This window comes from Pan paniscus, chromosome 22, assembly GCF_029289425.2.
Source record: "Pan paniscus chromosome 22, NHGRI_mPanPan1-v2.0_pri, whole genome shotgun sequence".
Taxonomy (NCBI): Eukaryota; Metazoa; Chordata; class Mammalia; order Primates; family Hominidae; genus Pan; species Pan paniscus.
Window position 1 is genome coordinate 17968848 of NC_073271.2, and position 24900 is coordinate 17993747.

The following is a 24900-nucleotide window of genomic DNA, read 5'->3' on the forward strand; positions in this document are numbered from 1 at the left end:
CAGGATGGTTTTGGCTCTTGTGGGTCTTTTGTGTTTCCATACACATTTTACGATTTTTTTTTCTATTTCTGTGAAGAATGTCATTGGCATTTTGATAAGAATTGCATTGAATCTGTAGATTTCTTTGAGTAGTATGGACATTTTGACAACATTTATTCTTTTAATCCACCAACATAAAATGCCTTTTAATTTTTGTGTCATCTTGAAGTTTTCATCAATGTTTTGTCGTTTTCATTGTAGAGATGTTTTACTTATTCACTTAAGTTAATTCCTAGGTATTTCAATTTATTTGAGCTTTTATAAATGGGATTACTTTATTGGTTTCCTTTTCAAATTGTTTCCTGTTGACATGTCGAAATGTTACTGATTATTGTACGTTGATTTTTTATCCTGAAACATTACTGAATATATTTGTTAGTTCTAATAGTTTTTTTGGTGGAGTTTTTAGCATTTTCTAAATATAAGATCTGTCATCATAAGAAGGATTATTTGACTCCTTCCTTTCCACTTTGGATGCATTTTATTTCTTTATCTTTCTTAATTGCCCTGGCTAGGACATCCAGTACTATGTTAATACCAGTGGTGAAAGTAGACATCCTTGTCTTGTTCCAGATCTTAGAGGAAAGGCTGTCCATTTTTCCTGGTTCAGTATGATACTAGCTTTATTATTTATTTTCTTCTACTAATTTTGGGTTGGGTTAGCTTTGGCTCTTCCAGTTCTTTAAGATGCATTGTAAGGTTATTTAGTTAAAGTTTTTCTGCTATTTTGGTGTAGGTGTTTATTGCTGTAATGTGCCACTCAGTACTACTTTTGCAGTATCCAATAGGTTTTGGTATGTTGTGTTTCCATTATCATTTGTTTCAATAAATTTTTAATTTTCCTTCTTAATTTCATTGACTTAATGGTCATTCAGGAGCATATTTTTTTAAATTTCCATGTGTTTCTGTTGTTTCCAAAGTTCCTCTTTTTATTGACTTTTAGTTTATTGTTTTCCGTTGTCAGAAAATATGCTTGATATGATTTCAATTTTTTGGAATTTTTCAAGAATTGTTTTGTGGCCTAACATACGATCTATTCTTCAGAATGTTTCATGTGCTGAGGAGAAGAAAGTGTATTCTTAAAAACGTGGATGAAATGTTCTTTAAATGTTTATTAGGTCCATTTGGTCTATAGCATATTTTAGGACTTATGTTTCTCTGTTGATTTTCTGCCTGGATGTCTTGTCCAATGCTGAAAGATGGGTTTTGAGGTTCACAGCTACGATTTTATTAGGATCTTTCTCTCTAGGTCAAATACTATTTGCATTATATATCAAGGTTTTCCAATGTTGGGTGCATACATATTTATAATTGTTATATTCCCTTGATTAATCAACCCCTTTATCATTTTATAATGACCTTATTCATCTATTTTTACAGTCCTTATTCAAGCATTTTAGTCATTTTCTATTAGGTTGCCTTTCTTTTCCTTAATGTTATGCAGGTGTGTTCTTTTATACAACATGCTCTACATATATAACCTGGGCTATACATATAAATTATGTATTTACAATTTATTATAAGTATACATAAACCTATATATGGTATAATTAAATTTATATTTATAATAAAATATTTACATATGAAATATAATTTTACATATAACCTCTTTTCTTATTTTTTTAACTGGCAAAATGTTGTCTCTGGGGAGGCTGAGGCGGGTGGATCACCTGAGGTCACGAGTTCGAAACCAGCCTGGACAACATGGCGAAACCCCGTCTTTACTAAAAATACAAACATTAGCTAGGCATGGTGGTGGGTGCCTGTAATCCCAGCTACTCGGGAGGCTGAGGCAGGAGAATCACTTGAACCTTGGAAGTGGAGGTTGCAGTGAGCCATTGTACTCCTGGCTGGGCAACAAGAGCAAAACTTTGTCTCAAAAAACAAAAAACAAAAAACAAAATGTTTTCTCTGGTGAACAGAAGTGCCTGATCTTCATGTAGTTTAATATTTTAATTTGTCTCTTTTTTGTCTTATTTTTTAAATATTTGCCTATCCTGAGGTCAGTAAGGCCCTCTATATTTTCCACTAAATCTTTATCATTTCGCATTTTACCTTTAGACATACAATATACCTGAGTTAGGACTCCACACACTTTTCAGTTAGTATTTTTAAAATTATGTTTAGAAAATAGCACTAGTAATTGTAGTAATTGAAAATGTCATTCTTTTCTCATGAATAGCAGTGCCATGGTTGTGACATCTCAGATGACAGAATTCAAATAGGCCTGTTTCTGTTCTTCTTATTCTATTCCACTTTTCACTTTCTCTATCCTTTCACCAATGCCAGACTTTATTAACCACTAAATCTTTGCCGTGGTTGTTTTCTAACTGATAGAATAAGTTCTCCAAGTTTGTTGTTCTTCAAGATCATTTTGCTAGTCTTGACTCACATATCCATTTAAAAAATTTAAATTTTTTATCCATAAAAAAATTTGCAATTCCAAATTTTAAAAATGTTACAATTTGTATTTGGAGTGTATTAATTTTGTGGATTCATTGAAAGAGAATCAATATCTTTGCAAGATAAACTATTTTAAGCAACAAGCCAATAATAACTTGTGTGAGCTTTGTAAATAATCTAGATTTACTTATGAAGTGAAATTTTTAAAGTACCTTATTCTTTTACATGCAGTCCTTTTGGGTTGCTGAATATGTTTAAGCAGATGATGTTCTGCACGAATCCAAAGAGGGCTATTCATGAGGGTCATGACACCACTTGACTTACGAGAAAATGAGCGCAGTAACCTTAGGACCAATTCCCTTACTTCAGTAAAGAGTTATTCATTAGAATGCATTATAACTAAACAATAAATTTTTAAAAAATATTTCTACCTATAACCACTTGTCTTAAAATACGTGTATTCATGAAACATAGTGAAATCATCAAGATAGTCTCTAAATTTTAAACAGAATTATTTTTATTTTTTGCTAGAACCAAAGCAAATTGCTTTCCTAACAAGATATTATCTCTAATGTACTTTTTAAGTTTGAAAAAATGCTGACTTTTCCCAATTCTCATTTCATTGAATAAAGTAATTTTGATAGAATTAATTCAGTGGAAAATGTAATTTACTACCTGTAATACCATAATTAAAATCCAATATATTATGGACATTCACCCTGGGTATGACCATGAACTAATACTGATAAGGCACTATAAACAATGACAGCTTAACCTGTGTAAAGTACTGTATAATGACCACACTTAACTAGAATTAACTGTTGGGTTTAGGTGTTTGAAATCTTCTTATTAAATTTTATCATTTATAACTGAAGAAGACGTCAATTTTAGAGTTTTTGTATTCCTTGCCTATAAAAATAGACCATGGGCCATGTAATTTTAAACTTTCTTTATAAATCTAAAATTATTTCACTCCAATTATGAATTGTTCAGTAAATAACTCTACAGTTGATAAGATCTCAGGATTTTGAGGGAGCCAGAAGCATACTGTATGTCCATGTATCGAATGGAAGTAGAAATGACAAAAACACAAGTTTTAGAAAACAAAAGGAACAAAAGGCATCCTACCCTTGCAATTACTCCCCAAAGAACCACATCTACAGTTTACTCTTTCGTGTCTGGCTTCTTACAGAAAAGCTTGTATTACTCAGAAAAGGAGAGTAAGGTCTACAGTCTCTGAGAAATAAGAATAAAAATCCTTGCACAGGCATTTCATAACATCAGTGCTAACAAATGGAGAGACCATTGAGATAAAAATTAGTTTGGCAAATAATTATTAGTTTGGGAAATAATATATTTTAATAATCTAATTATAAAAGTCTTTTTTTCAATTCTAAGGCAGAAGTAATCATTACTTTTCTTAAAATGAAACCCCATATGCCAACTGAGATTTATTTTTCAAAATTGAAAAACAAAGGCTTTTAATCCACTTTTTAAATATTGAAATTCTTCTGAATTTCTATGCGCCTAAAATTCAAGAAACTTAACTGTTAAATGTTCCTGTAATATCACATTTTATTTTGTATACCAGTGTTTCTTTCTCTTCTCTTTTTTCGAATCTGGCTCTTTCTATTGAGAAAATCTAGAAGTCAACCATCTGTATTTTTTTTCCACTTTCAACTTCCTCCCTCACTGCTTAATCTCTTCTATTTTTGGCTTATGCTTCACTAAAGCTGCTCTTTTCAGTCGAGAGATTTTATGTTGATCAAATCTCATGTCTTACTTTGGTTTTCAAATTCTCAAACCATCTTGGAGAATGTGATATTGTTTACATGTTCCCTTACCGACATTCTACCATCCCCTTCCAAGACTCCGTATCATCTTTTTTCTCTGTGTTTCCTCCTCAGTTCTCTTTCTTTATGTATAATTTATCCCATAATTCCAAATATCACCTCTACATGTGTGAATACCAAATAAATGTCTGCGTCTGGTCCTTATCATTCTCTTGGGCATCAGGATGCCTGTGTGTGTCTATTTCTAAACAAAATGGCAGTAATTGAGAATGTCTGAAATCTAACTTAGAGTGATTACTCCCAAATTATTTTCTGTTTCTGTGGTCCTCATCTCTGTCAATGGAATAAGTATATTTCCAGTTCCACTTCAATTCCACTTCAAATGCTTCTAGCTCAATAAAGATTTTCTATTTCATCAACTTGGCTAAAATCCTGTTTTATCTGTGTACTCCTGTTTCATTCCATTTGTCATATTCTTATATCCTTTATTACATATTTTTATATTCATTTATTAGCATTGTTTTAAATAAGCCACTCTGAATAAATTACAAGCTCATTGATTATTGGCATTGGCTCATATTAACATTAACATTGTACCAAATGGTCTTTTTCTGTCACATATAAGAAGACACTAGTTTCTTCCTTCTATTCTGTAGATAGTATGCAAGGAACTAGAGGGATAGAAAGCTATGTGTTCTTCTTGTGATATATTGTTTTCAAAAACTAACTCAAAAGTCTCATCAGTTTTCCCTCAGTAAGTACTGACTTAAAACTTTAACACGGCCAGGGGCGGTGGCTCACCCCTGTAATCCCAGCACTTTGGGAGGCCGAGGTGAGTGGATCACCTGAGGTCAAGAGTTCAAGACCAGCCTGGCCAACATAGCTAAACCCTGTCTTTACTAAAAATACAAAAATTAGCTTGGCGTGGTGGTGCATGCCTGTAATCCCAGCTACTCGAGAGGCTGAGACAGGAGAATCGCTTGAACCTGGGGAACCAAGATGGCACCAATAGACTCCAGCCTGGGCTACAGAGCAAGGCTCCATCTCAAGAAAAATAAAAATAAAGTAAAATAAAACTTTATCACCTTGTAAGAGAGTACCATTTTCAGCCTATTTTTAAGTAGCTGTGAAAAGATTCCAAGAACCAGTGGAAAAATAAATGAGCTTGAATCCCAGTACACTTGGAGAAGTCATTCTGACTTCTGTGAACATTAGTTTCTTTATTCATAGAATGAGAATTTACAGTTCTGCTCCACATGTTGTGTGACATAAGTAAAGAAATGCATGCAATATATGTAAAATTACCCTTATAATGCCTCGCATTTAATAATAATTTATGCATCAGGGTTAGAAATACAGGAGAATCGATTCTTCCTAGCTACATTTTTTTTACATCACCAAGCCTTTTTCAACTTTACTAGATTGTTTGTCTATGACCATTTGTTATGTATGTTCTGTAAGGGATATTTTTACTTCATGAGATGGTAATTAGATAACATATTTCCGTTCAAAAATTAGATTCAACTGTTCTCAAACAAAATGCAAACTGCATATTTATTGGACATGGAATAAACTAAAGAACTAACATAAATTAGCCTCTACTGCACACTAAATGAGATACAAATAAGAGACATGGTAAATACAGTGGAATCAATTCATTTCCAATATTTTTTGCTTTCTTCATCATTGCCTTTTATGCCTCCTAAGAATTTTCTGTACTTTTACATTGTCTTCCTAACTAAACAAACAGATCACAAAGCTTAGTTTTAGTTGTTTTATTTAAATAGAGGCACAAGATAAAAACACATAGAATAAATATTATATATAATAACATCATTACATATACTATATATTATGCTATTATATATAAAGGTATAGATAGAGATATATATTAAATTTTATAAGTCTTCTCTTTTGCCCATCCACTGAGCAAATATTTATGGAATAAATTCCAGGTTATAAGCACTTTTATAGAACTTAGGAACAAATTAGTGAGCAAAGCAAACAATAATTTTGTTCACATGGAGTTCAAGTTATTGTGGAAGATGGCAGTTAATAAACGTTAACTAAAAATGAAATGTCCAGTAGTGATAAGCACTAAATGAATGAAAGGCAGGATGTTAAGTTGTTATTTGATACTGTGTCATAAATACCTCTCAGGGAGGTGACATTAAGCTTAGGGGTGGGTAATAAGGAGCTGGTAATATAACAATCAAGGGACAGAGCATTCTAGGCAGGTGTAAAACAATTAATGTAAAGATTCTAACATGGGAATAAGCTTGCTATGTTCAAAGGCAAATGAAGCTTATTGGTGAGAGTCAGAGAAAGAGAAACTGCTATAAATATCAGATTGGGAAATTATCTAGGGGCCAAAGTATTATTCCATCTTCTTGGGTCAATGAAAAGGGTCTGAATTTTATTTGAAATAGAAGACTACTAGAAGAGTTTTAAGAAGATGACTTTTGCTGTTGTGTGAAGAATGGGTTATTGGGCATAATAGGTTTAGGGGAATGATTTAAAATCAGGGAGACCAGGTAAGAGGAGCTTGAAGTAATCCAGATGAAAAAAGTTGGGGTTTTTTGGCCCAAGGCAGTGGTTATTACACTTATATAAGAGTGAGTATATTTCAGATATAGTTGGGGTAGTGTCAATCACCTGATTGATTTTATATTTGGATTAGGGAAAGAGAGAAATCAAAATGTACCTTCATGATGTTGTTTGGTTGTGCAGACAACCAGGTGTATGCAGTTGTGCTGTTTATTTTTATATAACCCTGTTATTTGTTAATTTGTCCACCAACACCTCTGTTTTTAAAACCTGCTGAGTTTAATTAACCTTAAGGAATTGGGAAAATGAAAATATGTGGTTAATTCCATGCTTATTATTGATCACACAATTTTTATATAAATTTCTTCTGCTTTGGAAAAACAGATTTCAGCTCTTTTCAAAAATGTAGTGTTCAAGTTTGAAAAAGATATAAAATCTTAATGAGGAATAGGGTTAACTGATTTGACTGTTCGGATTTATACTATCTTCTACACATGATCCCAAGCATTCTGAGACTAGCTCTTTCATGTTTTCAAAACTTATGACTATGATGATTTATTAAAACCGCATTAATTACACCTAAAGCATTTTTGTTTTAAGAGCATCTCAAGGCAGAGAAAAAAAAATTAAGATCAGTGTCATAGAGGATAGTATTAGTGTAAAGTTCTATTTTAATTTGGTTCTTATCAATTTAAATTACTATATATCTTGCATTCTCAAGAGTTTTTCTTATCAAAATGACTAATAATACTTTTTAATCAAATTATCTTTTTACTGTTATATACTCAAGCATAATTTACTAAGCATTAATATTAAAAATATTTATTAAACATCTATACAACAAGAGACAACTCTAACTTCTGTGAATACAACTTGTGAAAAAGCAGACTCATTCCTTTCTGTCAGGAAACTTTTATTCTGGCAGGAACCACATTTTAATTTAAAAAAATCAAATGATAAATAATTTTTATAAATTTTATGTAAAATAAATAATTTACCTACTCATATTTATGTAAGCAAGTTGTGAAGAACTAAGGCATAAGGAAGAGTAGGAATTAACTAGCTCGTGTGTGTCTGGTGGGGTGTGTGGAAGATGGTTCTTCAGGCAGAGGGAATGGACTGTGTAAAAGGCTTTGTTATAAGAGAAAGTAAGATTTGATACAAAAACTGAAGAAATATGTATGAAATATCAATTGTATTTTCTGAATAACAGTGACAAAACAAACCAAAACAATACTCCTGGTTTTCAGCCCAGCATGCAAAGAGATTAAAAGTTGCCACTCTCTCCTAACAAACCAAAAGCTAAACAAACTGAAATTAACAATTCTTAGATTCATAAGAAAAATGTGGTGTTAGTGCAAACTACCGTCCTGAAAATTGAAGAGGCAGAGAGGCAGATGCAGAAAATCACAACTTATCAGAGCAGAAACACGTAAGCAGAAACGTCTGTGAGAACCAGTTCAGGAATAGGAAAAAAATGTAAAATGTTATTGATGAATTGGTAGAGGCTCGATGTGGACAAATCTGTGAGTTGAAAACTCTAGGATGACTTAGTCATAGGAGGTCCTATACTTCTGAGAACTTTACCTTCAGGAGCTTAACCTAGTTGTTACAATGATTATTGGAGAAGTATCTCCTTATGTTTCTGGAAATAGAAGGGGGAAGTAACTACATTAAAATATATCAGACCATTCTGTTCTTAACAAAGTCTACTCTCAGAAGAAACTGTTTAACCAGAGCCTAACATGGGGTTTTTAACAGAGCCTAACTGACCCGGAGAATGGAAATAGCCAACACCACCCGGCTCTATGTTTCCCCCTGGAAATCCCCAACTCCAGCCCACTCTAGTCATTCTGTCCCACCAAGGCTGTGGGAGGATCTGAGAAATGCTTGTGAAGTTTACAGCCAGAATCACGGACTCACTAAAGGACTGAGACCTAATCATGGGATGATAGTCTCTTCTTCTGCCCCACACATTACCTCCAAATTACTAAAGGCCTATTGATTATATTTACCCCTACTCAGTATGTTATGTCCAGCTGTCAGGAAAAAAATTACAAGAAGTACTGAACAGCAAAAAACACAGTTTGAAGAGAGAGGCAGCATTAGAACCAGATTTAGATATGATGGCGATGTTGGAATTATCAGACTAGGAATTTAAAATATCGATGAGTAACATGCTAAGAACTCTAACAGGTAAGGTAGACAATAAGCAATAACAGATGTGCAATGTATGCAAGCACAGAGATGAAGATTCTAGAAAAGAGGAATGTCTTTGATAGGCTTATTAGAATAGAAACAGCTGAAGAAAGAATCTCTGAGCTTGAAGGTATCTCAGCAGAAACTGCCAAAATGGAAAGGCAAAGAGGAAATAAGACAAAAAAAGACTCAAACAAACGAATAAACTAACAAAAGAAACAGAACATAATATCCAAGAACCATGGAGTAAATACAGTTATAATATGTGCATATTGGTCATATTAAAAAACAAAGACAGAGAGAAATAAACAGAAGAAATATTTGAAACAATAATGACAGAATTTCACCAAATTAATGTCAGGCACCATACCATAGATCCAGAAAATTCAAATGTGTAAATTCAAACATGTAAAAAGAAAATGCCCATATATATACATCATATTCAAACTGCAGAAAATTGATGTGTATATATCAATATATAAATATAGATATAAAGATATTATTCATATTCATATATATGAATGAATAGTATATATATTTTATATATGAATATCCATGTACATGAATAAGAATATATATGAATACTATATTTATATATAAATATGAATATATATGAATGAATACTATATATATGAATGTGAATATATATGAATGACTATTATATTTATGAATATGAATATATATGAATACTATATTTATATATAAATATGATTATATATGAATGAATGATATATTTATACATATATATTCCTTATCTATATAGAATACTGAAAGGAGCAAGAGAGCCAGAGGTAAAAACGCCCTTACTGATGGAGGAAAAATAAGTTTTACATCTGATTTTTCTGCAGAAGCCATAAAAACAAGAAGAGAGTGAAGTATTTTTAGTGTTGAGAGAGAAAACCCCACTAGTATAGAATTCTGTCTGTGTGAAATGTGAAATTATCCTTCACATGTGCAGCAGAAAGAATATCCTTTCTCAGACAAACAAAAATAGAGGGTATTTTTTGCCAATAGATCTGACTTGAAAGAAATGCTTGAACAAGTTCTTTTTTTCTTTTTTCTTTTTCTGTTTTTTTTTTTTTTTTTGAGACAGAGTTTTACTCTGTTGCCCGGTCTGGAGTGCAGTGGTGTGATCTCGGCCCACTTTCACCTTTCCCTTCTGAGATTCAAGCATTCTCCTGCCTCAGACTCCTGAGTAACTGGGATTACAGGCGTGTGCCACCACGCCTGGCTAATTTTTGTATTTTTAGTAGAGGCGGGGTTTCGCCATGCTGGCCAGGCGTGTCTGAAACTCCTGACCTCCAACCACCTCGGCCTCCCAAAGTGCTGGGATTTCAGGCGTGAGCCACTGTGCCTGGCCCTGAACAAGTTCTTCAGAGCAGAAAAATGCTTTAAACTAGAAACTCAGGTCTCCAAATCATTTGATCATTTTTAAATTGGACTTGTTTATGTTTTGTTGTTGTTGTTATTTGTTGTTGTTTGTTGTTTTGCTATTGAATTGAGTTCCTTAATATATCCTGGTTATTAATTCCTTGTTAATTGAATAATTTGCAAATATTTTTTCCTATTCTGCAAGTTGTCTCTTCACTTTACTGATTGTTTCCCTTGCTGTTCAGATCCTTTTAAGCTTGATGTGATCCCATCTGTCCATTTTTTGTTTTGGTTGCCTGTGCTCTTGAGGTCTTACTCAAGAAATCTTTGCCCAGACCAATGTCCTGAAGAATTTCCCCAACTTTTTCTTCTAGTAGTTTCACGGGTTCAGATCTTAGACTTAAGTCTCTAATCAATTTTGATTTGATTTTTGTGTATGGTGAGAGATAGGGGTCTGGTTTTATGCTTCTGCATATGGATATCTATCTAGTTTGCCCAGCATGGTTTATTGAAGAGGCTGTCCTTTCCCTAATATATGTTTAAAGAAAGGAAATGCATCAGAGAAAGACTAAGTGAAGGTAAATTAAAAACTTTTACTTTTCTTATTCTTATTCATAAGATTATTGAAAATAATGGAAACAATGTATTGTATTATATTATGTGTATATACTATGTATAAGATAAATGAATGGTAACAATGATATAAGGGATGAGAGGAAAGACTTAGAAATAACTTATCATAAAGAACTCTTGCTACCCATTAAGAAGTACAGTGTTATTTGAAAATTGACTTCATTCAGTTCATTGTAAATGTATATTGAAAATTCTTGAACAACAAATAAACAAGTTAAAGAAAGATAACTGATATACTAAGGAAAGAAAATTAAATCATATAAAATGCTCAATTGAAATCGCCAAAGACAGAAAAATAGTGAAAGACAAAAACTGAAATAAAGAATAAGGGCAACAAATAAAATAGTTACAAATATAGTAGATATTAATCCATTGTATCAGTAATTACCTGAAAATTATAATTATCTAAATAGCTCAATTGAAAGGTAGAGACTGTCAGAGTAAATAAAAAAAAAACAAGACCCAACCAGATATTGTCCACACACACACACACACACACACAATAAGAATAATGACACATGTGAATTAAAGATAAATAGATAGAAAAAGACATACTATGCTAACATGAATCAAATGAAAGCAGGAATGGAAATATTGATGCCAGATGCAGTCAACTTCAGAGCAAGGAAAGTTATCAGGTTTCTAAACGAGTATTACCTAATCATAATGGGGTCATTTCTCAAGGAAAATATAGTGATCTTTAACATGTATATGTTTAACAACAAAGCATAAAAATATGTGAGGCAAAAATTAATACAACTTAATGAGAAATACAGGTGTCCACCTTTATAGCTGGAGACTTTAACGCTGCCCTATAAGGAACTCATTCAGCAAGCAGAAAAAAAAAAATGGAATACATGAACCCAGGAGGCAGAGGTTGCTGTGAGCTGAGATCGGGCAATTGCACTCCAGCCTATGCAACAAGAGCGAAACTCTGTAACAAAAAAAAAGGGGGGGGGTGGGGGAAGAATACAAAGATAAAAAGAAAAAAAGTAAGAAAAAATGGGAAAATTTGGGAAAAAAGAGAAAAAAATAAAATCAGTAAGGACGTTGCTTAACCAATCAAGTTCAATCAACTATATATGTCATCTGTAGATGAATTAATCCAATAACAGCAGAATGCATACACTTCTCAAGCTTGCCTAGAATAGGCACCAAGATAGATCACACCCTAGGTCATATGACACACTTTAAAACATTTTATAAATAGGAATCATACTATGTCTGCTCTCATACCACAATGGAATTATACTACAAATAAATAAAAGAAAGCTAGAACATACTCCAAATGCTTGAAGATTAAACAATGTACATTTAAGTAACACATAGGTCCAAGAAAAAATCTCAGAAGAAATTTTTAAATATTTTAAACTAAATGAAAATGAAAACACAACAAATCAAAATTTGGGGGATGAAGTGAAACCAATGTTTAGAGGGAAATTTCCTTGAATACATATATTAGAATATAAGAAAGATTTAAAGTGAATTATCTAGACTTCTACCTCAGGAAACTGAGAAAAGAAGAGCAGATTAAGTTCAAAGTAAGCAGAAGAAAACAAATAATAAACATTGTAGAAGAAGTAAATGCATTTCAAAACAAAATCAATAGAGAAAATTAAAACTGAAAGCTGGTTCTTTTAAAAGATTAATGAAATTGCTAAGTCTATACCTAAGCTAACTCAGAAAAATAAAAGAAGACAGAGATAGAGAAAGAAAAAACACAAGAATATCAGAAATAAAGAAGGAATAACTACTATAGACAGCATTGTCATTCAAAGGATAATAAAGTAATACCATGAGCAACTTTATGCCAATAATTTGACAACCAAAGTAAAATAGAGAAATTCCTCAAAAGGCGCAATCAGCTAAATGTCACAAAGGAAGAAGCAATCTGAACAGACCTTTATATCCAGCAAACAAATTGAATTAATAATTTATAGTCTCCCTAGGCAGAAAGCACCAAGCCCAGACAGGTTCACTGGTGAATTCTACCAAACATTTAAACATTAAATTATATCAATTATCTACATGCTATTTCAAAAGATAGAAAGAGAGAGAATACTTTCTCATTCTATGAAGCCAGCATTACTGAAATGCCAAAACCAGACAAAGATATGACAAGAAAACCACAGGCCAATATCTTTCTAAACATAGATGCAAACACCATTTACAAAATATTAGCAAGTCAAATCCAACAATTTATAAATAAACTATATATCACACCCAAGTGGGATTTATCCCAGGTATGCAAGTCTGGTTCAACGTTAAAAAATCAATGTAAATCCAACACTTCAAGATAATAATGAAAAATAATCATAAAATCATATTAATAGATACATAAATTATTTCACAAAATTTGATACCCATTCATAATAAAAGCTTTCAATAACAATGAGCGGTGGACCTTCCTTAACTTAATAAAGGATATCTAAAAAACTACAGCTTACATCATTCTTTACATCTTAGTGAGTAACTAGAAGCTGTCCCCACTATATCCTCTCTCACTAATTCTTTTCAACAGTGTACTGGAAGAACTAGCAAAAGCCGTTAAGACAAAGAAAGGAAATAAAAGGCATATTGATTGGGAAGGAAGAAATAAAACTCTCTTTGTTTGCAGATGACATGATAGTCTATGAAAAAAAGTCTGAAAAAACACCTGGCTATAGTCAATGATTATAGCAAGGTTGCAGGATAAAAGATTAATATGCAAAAATCAATTAATATGCAAAAATCAAAAGTATACCAGCAATAAACAACTGAAATTTGAAGTTGAAACAAAATTATTATTTTAATTAGCACCCCGCAAAATTAAATACTCAGGCGTATAGCTAATAAAATATGTACAAGATCTATATGAAGAAAAATATGTAACTTATGATAGAAAATAAAAGAAGAATGAAATAAATGGAGAGTTATTTCATGTTCATGGATAGAAAGACTCAATATGGACAAGACGTCAGCTCTTCCCAACTTGATCTGTAGAGTCAGTGTAATCCCAACAAAATCACAAGTCATTATATGAATATTGACAAATTGATTCTAAAGTTTATTAGAGAGGCAAAAAGACCCACAATAACCAAAGTAATATTGAAAGCGTAAATGTGTAGGATTGACACTATCCAACTTCAATACTTACTATAAGCTACAATAAACAAGACATTGTGATATTGGCCAAAGAGTAAACAAATAAATTAATGGAACCAAATAAAAACCTCAGAAATAGACCTACATAAATATACTCAAGTAAACTGACATGTCACACATAGTTAAGGCAGTACTATGGTAAAAAGATGTTATTTTCAACAAATGGTACTGGAACAACTGTAATCCATAAGAAAAAATATATCTAGCCACAGACATTATGCACTTCATAAAAATTAACTCAAAATGTAATATTGACCTAAATGTAAATCAAAAAATTATAAAACTACTAGAATAAAACATGGCAGATAATCTAGATGACCTTGGTTTTGGTAGTGAATTTTTGGATTCAACACCAAAAGCACAATCCATGAAAGAAAGATTTTTTTTTTTTTGAGATGGAGTCTCGCTCTGTTGCCCAGGCTAGAGTGCAGTGGCCTGATCTCAGCTCACTGCAACCTCCACCTCCCAGGTTCAAGTGATTCTCCTGCCTCAACTTCCTGAGTAGCTGGGATTACAGGCGCGTGCCATCATGCCTGGCTAATTTTTTGTATTTTTAGTAGAGATGAGGTTTCACCATGTTAGCCAGGATGGTCTCGAACTCCTGACCTCATGATAAGCTGGACTAGTATAAAATTAAAACTTTATGCTCTGCAAAAGACATTGTTAAGTGAATGAAAAGACAAATCACGGAATGGGAGGAAATATTTGCAAAACACATAACTGACAAAGGACTATAACATGATGTATACAAATAATTCTTAAACTCTATATAATAAAAAGAAGAGCCCAATTAGAAAGTGGGCCAAAATACTTAATACGTACCTAATTAAAGAAGATATACAAATAGTAAATAAGCCTATGAAAAGACATTTCAAATCCTATGAATCAGGGAAATGAAAATTAAAATGAGCTACTGTACCACTGCAAGCCTATCGAAATGGTCAACATCTAGAACATTGACAACACCAAATGGTAGATGTGAAGCAACAGGACATCTCATTCATTGCTGATGGAAATGCAGTGATACAATCACTGTGGAAGACATTTTAGCAGCTTCTCAAGAAAATAAATATACTCTTACCTTAAAATTTATTATTTGAGCTCCTTAGTATTTACCCAAAGAAGTTGAAAGTGTATGTCTACACCAAAACCGCACACTGATGTTTTCAGAAGCTTGTTTCATAACTGCCAAAACTTGGAAGCAATTAAAACATCCTTCAGTAGGTAAATGAATAAACTGTGGTAGATTCCAGCAATGGGCTATTATTCAGCACTAAAAAGGAAAGAGATAGCAAGCCACGAAGAGACATGGAGGAAACTTAGATGATTATTACTACGTGAAATAAGCCAATTTTAAAAGACTACCTACTTTATAATTCCAACTATATGACAAATATAGTTTTGCTTTGAGAAAAGCAAAAGACACTAAAAAGATCAGTGGTTGCACATGTTGGAAAGAAGGGAGGAATAAGTAAATGGAGCCCAGAAGATTTGTGAGGCAGTGAAACTATTCTGTATGATAAAATAATTGTGAGAAAATGTCATGATAAACATTTTCAAACACATAGAATGTACAACCCCAAGAGTGAACCTTAATGTAAAGTATAAATTTGGGGTAATGATGTGTCAAAGTAGGTTCATTGATTGTAACAAATGCACCCCTCTGGTGGGAGATGTTGCTAATGGGGGAGGCTATGCATGTGTGGGAGCAGGGGATACGTGGGAAATCTCTGTATCTCCCTCTCAATTTTGCTGTGAAATTAAAACTGGTCTAAATTAAGTCTATACAAATGGAATTTTAAAATTATTCTTTGTAGTTTATAATTGCTGGGCATCATAGCAGAATGTTTTCCTGATGTTAAAAAATTACAATGTATATGGTTAATAGTTTGTAACAGTGAATACATGTACGTGGGAAAGTCAAAAGACTAAAAGAAAAAGAAAAACATTAATAAACAAGTTTACCTTCTAGTAGACATATTCACATGTGTGTCTGGAAATATTTATCATTACTCCATGACAACCACACATTTATCACCTGAAAGACTGGCTATTATACTGAATTACACTAATCTAAATAATAAGGAAGAAACAAGAAGAAGCATAGATGTTGGGGAAAAGTGAATATACAGAATAAAATCTATTAGAAATATAATTATATAACTTCAAATATTCCAGAAAAGAAGTTATATACTTCAGCAGTTTATTTCTAAACCCTGGGAAACAAATGGCACACAGATTACAAAAAACGAGTGAAATTTTGCTGTTGTCTAATTGGCATATTTGAATCATTTTCATCCTTTCTATAATATGTAAAATGAAAATATCATGGTTGATTCATAAAAACACAGATGAATGAGGTCTTATTGGATGTTCAGTCCTAATCTCCTTTTCATTCATCCCCCCTTATGAAAGTATCATGACTGTAGGATCCAATGGTTATCGTGAGTGAAATATTACATGAATACTCGCTCCTCAATTTTAGCTATATACATAGGCCCAAACTTGAATCACAAGCAATTAATCAGAAAATATGAGAAAGTAAAGAGAATATGAAGTCACATGATGATACCTCCTGTCCAACGCAGGTATAAGGAACATGAAATTTTCAATATTAAATTTGTTTTGGGATGTGTTTTATTTGGATTATTTTTGCATATCCTTCCATTGCATTTAAGTTAAAATTATTTGCAAGTAAGTTATTCTACATAGTAGAGTTAAACTTTTTATTAATTATGCATTCTGAAATAAAACATAGAATACATCAATATTTTAAAAACTTTACAGCCATATTTGTATTTTAAGGTAACCACAGTATACCCTTTTACTCTTCCCTTTTCTAAACTAATCATTCTCGAAGCTGTTTTCATGATTTATTAATTGCATGAAATCCTTACATTCTGGCAGGGTGTGCTTATTAATTAAGCAATAATATCACCTCTCATGATATACCAGATGACATCTGACAGGGGCAGAGTGCATGGACATTTACTGTCTTTAATGTGGAAACTCTCTCTCTCTGTGTGTTACTATTAATAAAATATAACATAGTATTAGTGTTTCTTTAAGTAACGAAATATTTTAGTTACAAAAGCAGTACCAACATATATAATTTATATTTAATAATATCACCTTTTATAATAGACTGGATGACATTTGAAAGGGGCAGAATGCATTTAGACATTCACAGTTTTAATGCAAAATCTCTCCCTCTCTGTTGATAAAACATAACATATATTAGCGTTTCCATAAGTAACCAAATATTTTAGTTTCAAAAGCAGTATCTATATGTAATTTTATATTTAATTAAATAAAATTATATATACTTTAATTAAATAAAATTATATAATTTAATTAAATAAAATTATATATAATTTAATTTAATTTAATTATATATAATTTAATTCAATTCAATTATATATAATTTAATTTAATAAAATTATATATAATTTAATTTAATTATATATAATTTTATTAAATTAAGTTATATATAATTAAATTATATATAATTAAATTAAAATATAATTTTATTACATTAAATTATATATAATTTTATTTAAACACTCAAAAATCAAAGAAATGTAAAAAGTAGAAATCAAAGACCTTAATCAATACTGATCCTATTTGCTGCCTCATACATAAGCATTAATATTTTTTTCTTTCCTTCCCAATAATTTTCCATGTGGTCTATAGTTTGTAAAAAAATAATATCCTAGGATACACACACACTCACACACACAGATATTTCTATGTACTACATATATACGTATATAAATTTTAGCAAATTTATGTCACATAGAAATGCAGCTGCAATAATGTTCCATTTCAGCACATAAATCTCTTCCTCATTCTTTTCATAAATGAGTAGTATTCCATAGTGTTAGATATAATAATGTATTTCTCTGCTTCTTTATTGTTACACTTTAGAAGAAACTTTAAATATTTTTATAATGGACTGTTCTGTTTTGAACATCCATATATATAAATTTTGTAAATATACAGTAAGATACTAGATGTAGAATGGAAGGCCAAAACTGAAAAATTCTGGCAAATTGCCCACAGAAGTCTATTCCAATTCATGGCTGCAATAAAAGCAAAGAATGCATATTTCTCTACAACTTCTGACATATTAAATATCACCAATTTATTTTTTGACAATCTGGTAAGTAAAAGTTTTTATTTTGATGTTATTTAAGATTTGCATTTGTCTAGGTTGAGTCTGAGCTTGTTTCTTTTTTTGGTTACTTTGTTTTAATTGTCTTTTAATGTCTTTACACACTTTCATAGAGTTATTTAACCTTTTGTCTTACTTGTTGCTTATATCATGTGCCCTATAATCATTTGATTTTGTATTCCTTGCAAATATTTATTTATATGATGCTATTTATTACATGAAAGTTTATATTTTTATCTGCAAGTTTATGAATTTTATAAATTTTTTTGTGTTGACATTTTCATTTTTAAAAAATTTCTTAAAATTGAAAGTTTCAGTAATATATTTCCAAATGTAAATTCTCCGTGCATGCCACGACAGTGATGCAGGTAACACTGATTGAGTGTGGCACATGCATCAGCTATTACAAGTAACCTACAGGAATTAGTTTGGCACTATTACCATCTTTGTTTTATTAACTAAGCAATTCGAAGGATGGGGAGTTTTATGCAATGAGTTAGTGGGAGAGCCAGCTAATTTAGTTCTGGTACACCTCCCTTTAAACATTATGCTATGCTTGTTATTATTTCCTATTTAATAGTAAGTTCTAAAATATGGCAGGAATTTATATAATGTTAGCCAGTCTATACATTGTGAAACTTATCCACATTACATTTTGTGACTATTTTGACAAACAATTGCCTCATTTACTCTTTTTAATTCTACAGACAATATCAATAATGATTCTGGTATTACTTAATATAACTTACACGAGGTCAGGAGATGGAGACCATCGTGGCTAACGCGGTGAAACCCCGTCTCTACTAAAAAATACCAAAAAAAAAAAAAAAAATTAGCCGGGCGTGGTGGTGGGCGCATGTAGTCCCAGCTACTTGAGAGGCTGAGGCAGGAGAATGGCGTGAACCCAGGAGGCGGAGCTTGCAGTGAGCCGAGATCACGCCACTGCACACCAGCCTGGACGACAGAGCAAGACTCCGTCTCAAAAAACAAAAATATTATATATATATCTTACAATGGATAGGAGATTCGACATGTAAATTATGTGTGTTTCAAATATAGCCAACTAAGGTTAAGTAAAATATTCACTTGATAATACTTATGGTATTTATTATAATAAAAAAGTTAAAAATAACCTAAATGTTTGTCAGTTGGTGACTGGTTAAATATATGGTGGTACATACATACAACAGCATAGTATGCAGCATGAAAAAATAAAAGACAACTCTAAATATTCTTTTATAGATTATAGCTAAAACTCAGTGTTAGTTCAAAAGGCTCAATTATATACAGTTAGTATATTATCATTTGTGTAAAAGTAACTATATGCATTTCATTCATATGTGCTGATATCTGTGTAGAATGTCTCTGGAAAAAAATTAATGTAATAAAAATTAAAATTAAAAAGATCACCAAAAACAAAAATAAGAATTGTAAAGGCTACTAACTAACCATTTTCTCTTGTTAATCTTGAATGTCCTTTCAGTAATATTTATTTAATTATTTTTAATTTAAAGATATTTGTTTGCATATTAATTCTTAGTAAGGAAAAGAATTAAAATCAGAATTCACTAGTTCTGTCTTCTCTCTGCATTGTGCTTTAGTTCATCGTATATTTGTACCAATTGTTAATATAAGAAAATGTTTGAATCATTTTCTTGCTAAGAATCATCAATAGCCACATTTCCACAAATAGTATACTCCTGTATGTCATCACAAACACTGGCATAATGCAGAATTTTTTAAAAGAATCAATTGAAGAATAACGAAAACTAGCACACAAACAGACCAAACAACATTAAGATCCAGTGGTGGTGGGCTCTTCATCCATCTTTACTTACTCTGTAGATCTTACTTACTTGGGGCCCCTGATCAGATAATGTTGCTAAATCTGTGTGAATCACTGTCTCTTACAGACATCTGATTTTCAGAGCTAAAAAAGTTTATTCACTTCTAGATTTCTTCTATTCTTATAAACACCCATTCTTCAAATTATGATGCATGTGTATGTGAGGTACCTGCATACTCAGATAAGAGGAATGATATGGAACTGTGATCTGATCAAAAGTGTTTTATATCCTTAGTATTTTTTTCTACATAAGTCTCAGCATTTGTAGAGTCTGTTCAATCTTTGGACCATTGTAGATTTGTTGTTTGCTTGCTTTTTTTTTTTTTTTTTTTTTTGGTAATCCTAGTTTATATGCTTCCTAAGAGCAAACTGTAATATCCTATATCCACCATTATGATAAGAAACATAACAGTCTCCCTGCTCTGAATGTTCTAAATGTCCCACCCTTCCTCTAGTCCCTGGCAACTACGGACTTTATTATTGTCATTATGGATTTGTCATTTCCGGAATGTCATATAGTTGGAATTAGAAAGTATTTAGTCGTTTCAAACTGCCTCAGTTGCCTTGGTAAATATATTTAAAGTTCTATATATTTTCTTGGTAGTTAGCTCATTTATTTTTTATTAGTAGTAATTTTCAGTTTTACCCATGGACCACAGCTTACTTATCCATTACCTACTATCCATTCACTTATTGAAAGACAAGTTGGTTACAATTTTTGGCAATTTATAAATAGTGTTACTGTAAACATTCATATGAAGACTGTTGAATGAATACAAATTGAAGTCCCCAACCCTTCTTTAGTTTTTTTTTTTTTTTCTGTACCTATTTGAAATCTTTATTAGGAGTACCTCATGCCCAATCCTTCTGTCTCACTTTACTCCTTGTCGTCACCAAATGACTTCCTTGTTACTCTTTTTTTGGTTGTTGTTCAGTTGTGAGGCATGAAACATTATAATAAGTTTTCTAGTTTTCATCAATTGTGAAAAATTACATTCACTGTCATATATTCAAAATTTGATAAAGACGACATTGGAGGATGAAGTTATAAATGAAAAGATATGCATATATGTTACAAAGATTATTTTATTTAAACTGTTTTCTTGAAAAACGTGAATAAGTTAGAAGTCCATAATCATTTTATAGTTAAGATCTTTCATACAAATGGATAGACATATTTAAAAGAAGACAACACATACAAATTTTGTCTTCTAAATTTTGAAATAAAAGCAACCCTTCTGAAGTATTTCAAATATTTTAAAATTTTAAAATGTTTTCTTTTTTATTATTTTAAAAATGTTTTGAAATATTTTGATAGTTTCAAATGTGGCTAGTTAGAGGAAAGAAACCTACTTGATGCTGTACATTTTATTAACAAAATATTTTCATTTTTTTCAAAATAGAATATATACAATAGGATTTAAAATGTGTACCAATTTTGCAAAATAATTGATACAGTTTTGATGAGAAAATATATCTAGAAAAAATGGAATTTCTTCCTTTTTTTCTGAGTGATAATATATGGTGAAACAAATTTAAATGGTAAAGCATTTCTCAGTGGTTTTCTTAAATTAACCAAGTTGGATTTATTTGGAGGAAGGTAGAATTGGGTGATTTTAAACTCTGTTTTTTTCCATAATGCATCCATTTTTAAATTACACAGGTGAGATGTTTCTCTTTATGTTTCTAGGAAAGATGGATCAAAAGAACCAATAGTGGAGATGAGAACAGAGGATGAAAGAGTTACTAATCACGAAGATGGGAGCCCAGTAAATGAGCCAAATGAAACCACACCACTGACAGAACCTGAGTATGTGGCTTGGAGTGCTCACTTATGTTCAAATGGGTATTGGCAAAATGATAACACATTATTATTGTTGTATTACATATTTAAATATTAATTATTTGTAAAAGAATTGTGCTTTTACTTTTTTGATGAAAGTACTTGTGAATATCTAAAATCCATTTTCTAAGGAGACATTTTTCATGAAAACTTTGTATGAATGTCAGAGAAAGTCTGTTAAACCATATATCTGTAATTTAATGCAAAAGTATAAAAAGGTAAGTATCTTACAGAGTTTGAGGTTTTCAACAATAGTCTGTCTTTTTAAGATAGTGTTGTTTTCTCTTTCAAGATAAAATAATTATATTTACTGAAATAAGGACATGTTAGGAAATTTGTCATCGCTTTGAATATAAATGTCATTGAAATATACACACGGCTATTTTAAAAAGAAATATTTGTGCAGAGGAGAAAATAATATTCAAGTGTTTATCATTGCAATATCTATGTAGTAAATGATGCTTGGTTTCCATTCTTGATGTTATTTATTTTGCATCTCTAATAGCTCTGTTAAAACTATAGTAGATATCAAAACCTGAAAAGATGAATATACGCCTAGATTCATGCACAGAATAATTAGAATAATTCAAAACAAAGGCATTATTACAAAGTAGTAATAGTAGTATTCTATTGGATGTATGTGGTACTAACAAAACCATGGTGATCACACACTTCTTTACTGTGCACCAAAATAACTTTAATTTTATTATTTTTCAAAACAAATATTTATTTTTGTAACACCTAATATTTTCTTGCAGAGTAAACTGATTTAGGTTTCTCATCCTAAATCAAAGAAAAAATGTTGTCACAGATGAAGAAAATGATTTTATTTTCATAAATTCCCTCTGTCTACCCACAAGGGGCTGAAATAATTAATATTTACACAAATGCAAAGTACTACTCTATAGAAAAAAATTTAATATAAATCCTCGGGCCAATTTTAGTGATTGCATTTAGAGATTATTACAATGTAAATTCAAATTAACTGTATTAGATGTGGGTTCTACATTCTCCACTTTAGAAATAAGAGGTGTACATGAAAACTAGTTAAGAATATGCTCTTGGACCAGATTATATTTTTGGAAAAAAAGGTAATTTAATAACTATGTCACAATTATAGAAAATTAATCACCAATATAAAATAATATGATTAACAGTGATCTTAAACATATTTTACCTATACATAAGTGGTGAGAAATTCTATACCCAGAAACAAACTATCAATTTGGTGAAAGCACTGGGTCATTAAAAACTTAATATATATTTCATGAGTAAGAGATATATTAACTATTAATGCAAAACTTACTATCAGAACTCTAATCAGAACTCTTTCTCTACAGTTTGATGCTTGAGGTGACACATTGCTTTTATGACCTTGTATTGTCAATATTTTCAGTACTTGTGAATGCTAAAAAGGAATAACTGAGACTGCACTATTTATAACATATATAAAATAGCCTGCTCTCATTGGTACAATGTTTTTTAATGTTTTTTTCATTCCCAGCAATGGATATTACTAGTTTTTGCCTATTACTTCCTTTGATTAGTTCTGATAGCTTTGCTCTGCAGAATATGTTTTACCCTTCTCATTCAAAAATATAAAATAAATTACAAATAAATCCCAGATGAACTAGCATTGTAACTTTCACTCCATTATAACAAGGTAAGGTTAAAGTCACAGAGATGGATTGGAATACTATTTCTTTCTTTCTTTTTTTTTTTTTCGAGACTAGTTTCGCTCTTGTTGCCCAGGCTGGAATGCAATGGCGCAATCTCAGCTCACCTCAACCTCCGCCTCCCAGGTTCAAGCAATTCTCCTGTCTCAGCCTCCCGAATAGCTGGGATTACAGGCACACGCTGCCACACCAGGCTAATTTGGCATTTTTAGTAAAGACAGGCTTTCTCCATGTTGGTCAGGCCGGTCTCGAACTCCTGACCTCATGTGATCCGCCCGCCTTGGCCTCCCAAAGTGCTGGGATTAGAGGCGTGAGCCACTGCGCCTGGCCTGGAATACTATTTCTAACTTAATTTTCTTGATGTGGAAAAAGTATGTTGTTAAGGGAGAAAAACTCATCTCCAAGTGTCATGTACACAATGGTAAACAATTGAATTTGCAAGTTTTAGGAAATCTAGAAAGCATAATTCATTGGCATCAAAGTAGGGTTTATGACACTGTCTTGATATTAAGAAATAAAGTTGTTATTGCTTCATAAGTTACAATTGCAAACAACTCAAAATCTGTGTTGCAAAATGACATAAAAGTGACAAGAAAAACAATGTGAAAAGAGACAAAAGAAAACATATACAATAAATACTAAAAAGTGAGCAAGTCCTAAAATATGTTCATTTGCATTAAGTTCCAAGGAATATTGTTAATTCACTTAGTTTCTGAATTTTATTTTATTTTATTTTAATAATAATTATTATTATTTGAGATGGAGTCTCGCTCTGTTGCCCAGGCTGAAGTGCAGTGGCATGATCTCAGCTCACTGCAATCTCCACCTCCCGGTTCAAGTGATTTCCGTCTAATTTTTGTAATTTTAGTAGATACCTGGTTTCACCGTGTTGGCCAGGCTGATCTTGAACTCCTGACCTCAAGTGATCCACCCGCCTCAGCATCCCAAAGTGCTAGGATTACAAGCATGAGCCACCATGCCCAGCCTGGTTTCTGAATTTTATGTAACAGAATATGGCAACAATTATTAATTGTTTTCACTGGAGAAAATGTAGTGCTAATAAATCATATCATTGACATTTAAAAATATTTTGGCATTTTACCTTCCATAACATGTAATTATATTTTGGAGATCAACAACTAGTTACCAAATCTAAGCCACCCTATAGTGAGCAATTTGGTGCATCTATATCTACAAATATATTGTTTCATTCATCATTCTGCATTACATTT

At 31.6% G+C, this 24900-nt stretch overlaps 1 protein-coding gene across 2 annotated transcripts in view; it reads left to right on the plus strand.

Annotated features, from left to right (window-relative positions):
- NCAM2 (neural cell adhesion molecule 2) overlaps nucleotides 1–24900 on the plus strand; it is a 544869-nt gene that overhangs the window by 514208 nt on the left and 5761 nt on the right. Inside the window, exon 17 of one of the 2 annotated variants that reach the window (XM_034947985.3) lies at nucleotides 21840–21995. In XM_034947985.3, the coding sequence (XP_034803876.1) occupies nucleotides 21840–21995 (156 nt within the window). The remainder of the gene's footprint in view (nucleotides 1–21839; nucleotides 21996–24900) is intronic. The other variant, XM_034947987.3, reaches the window with a different exon arrangement.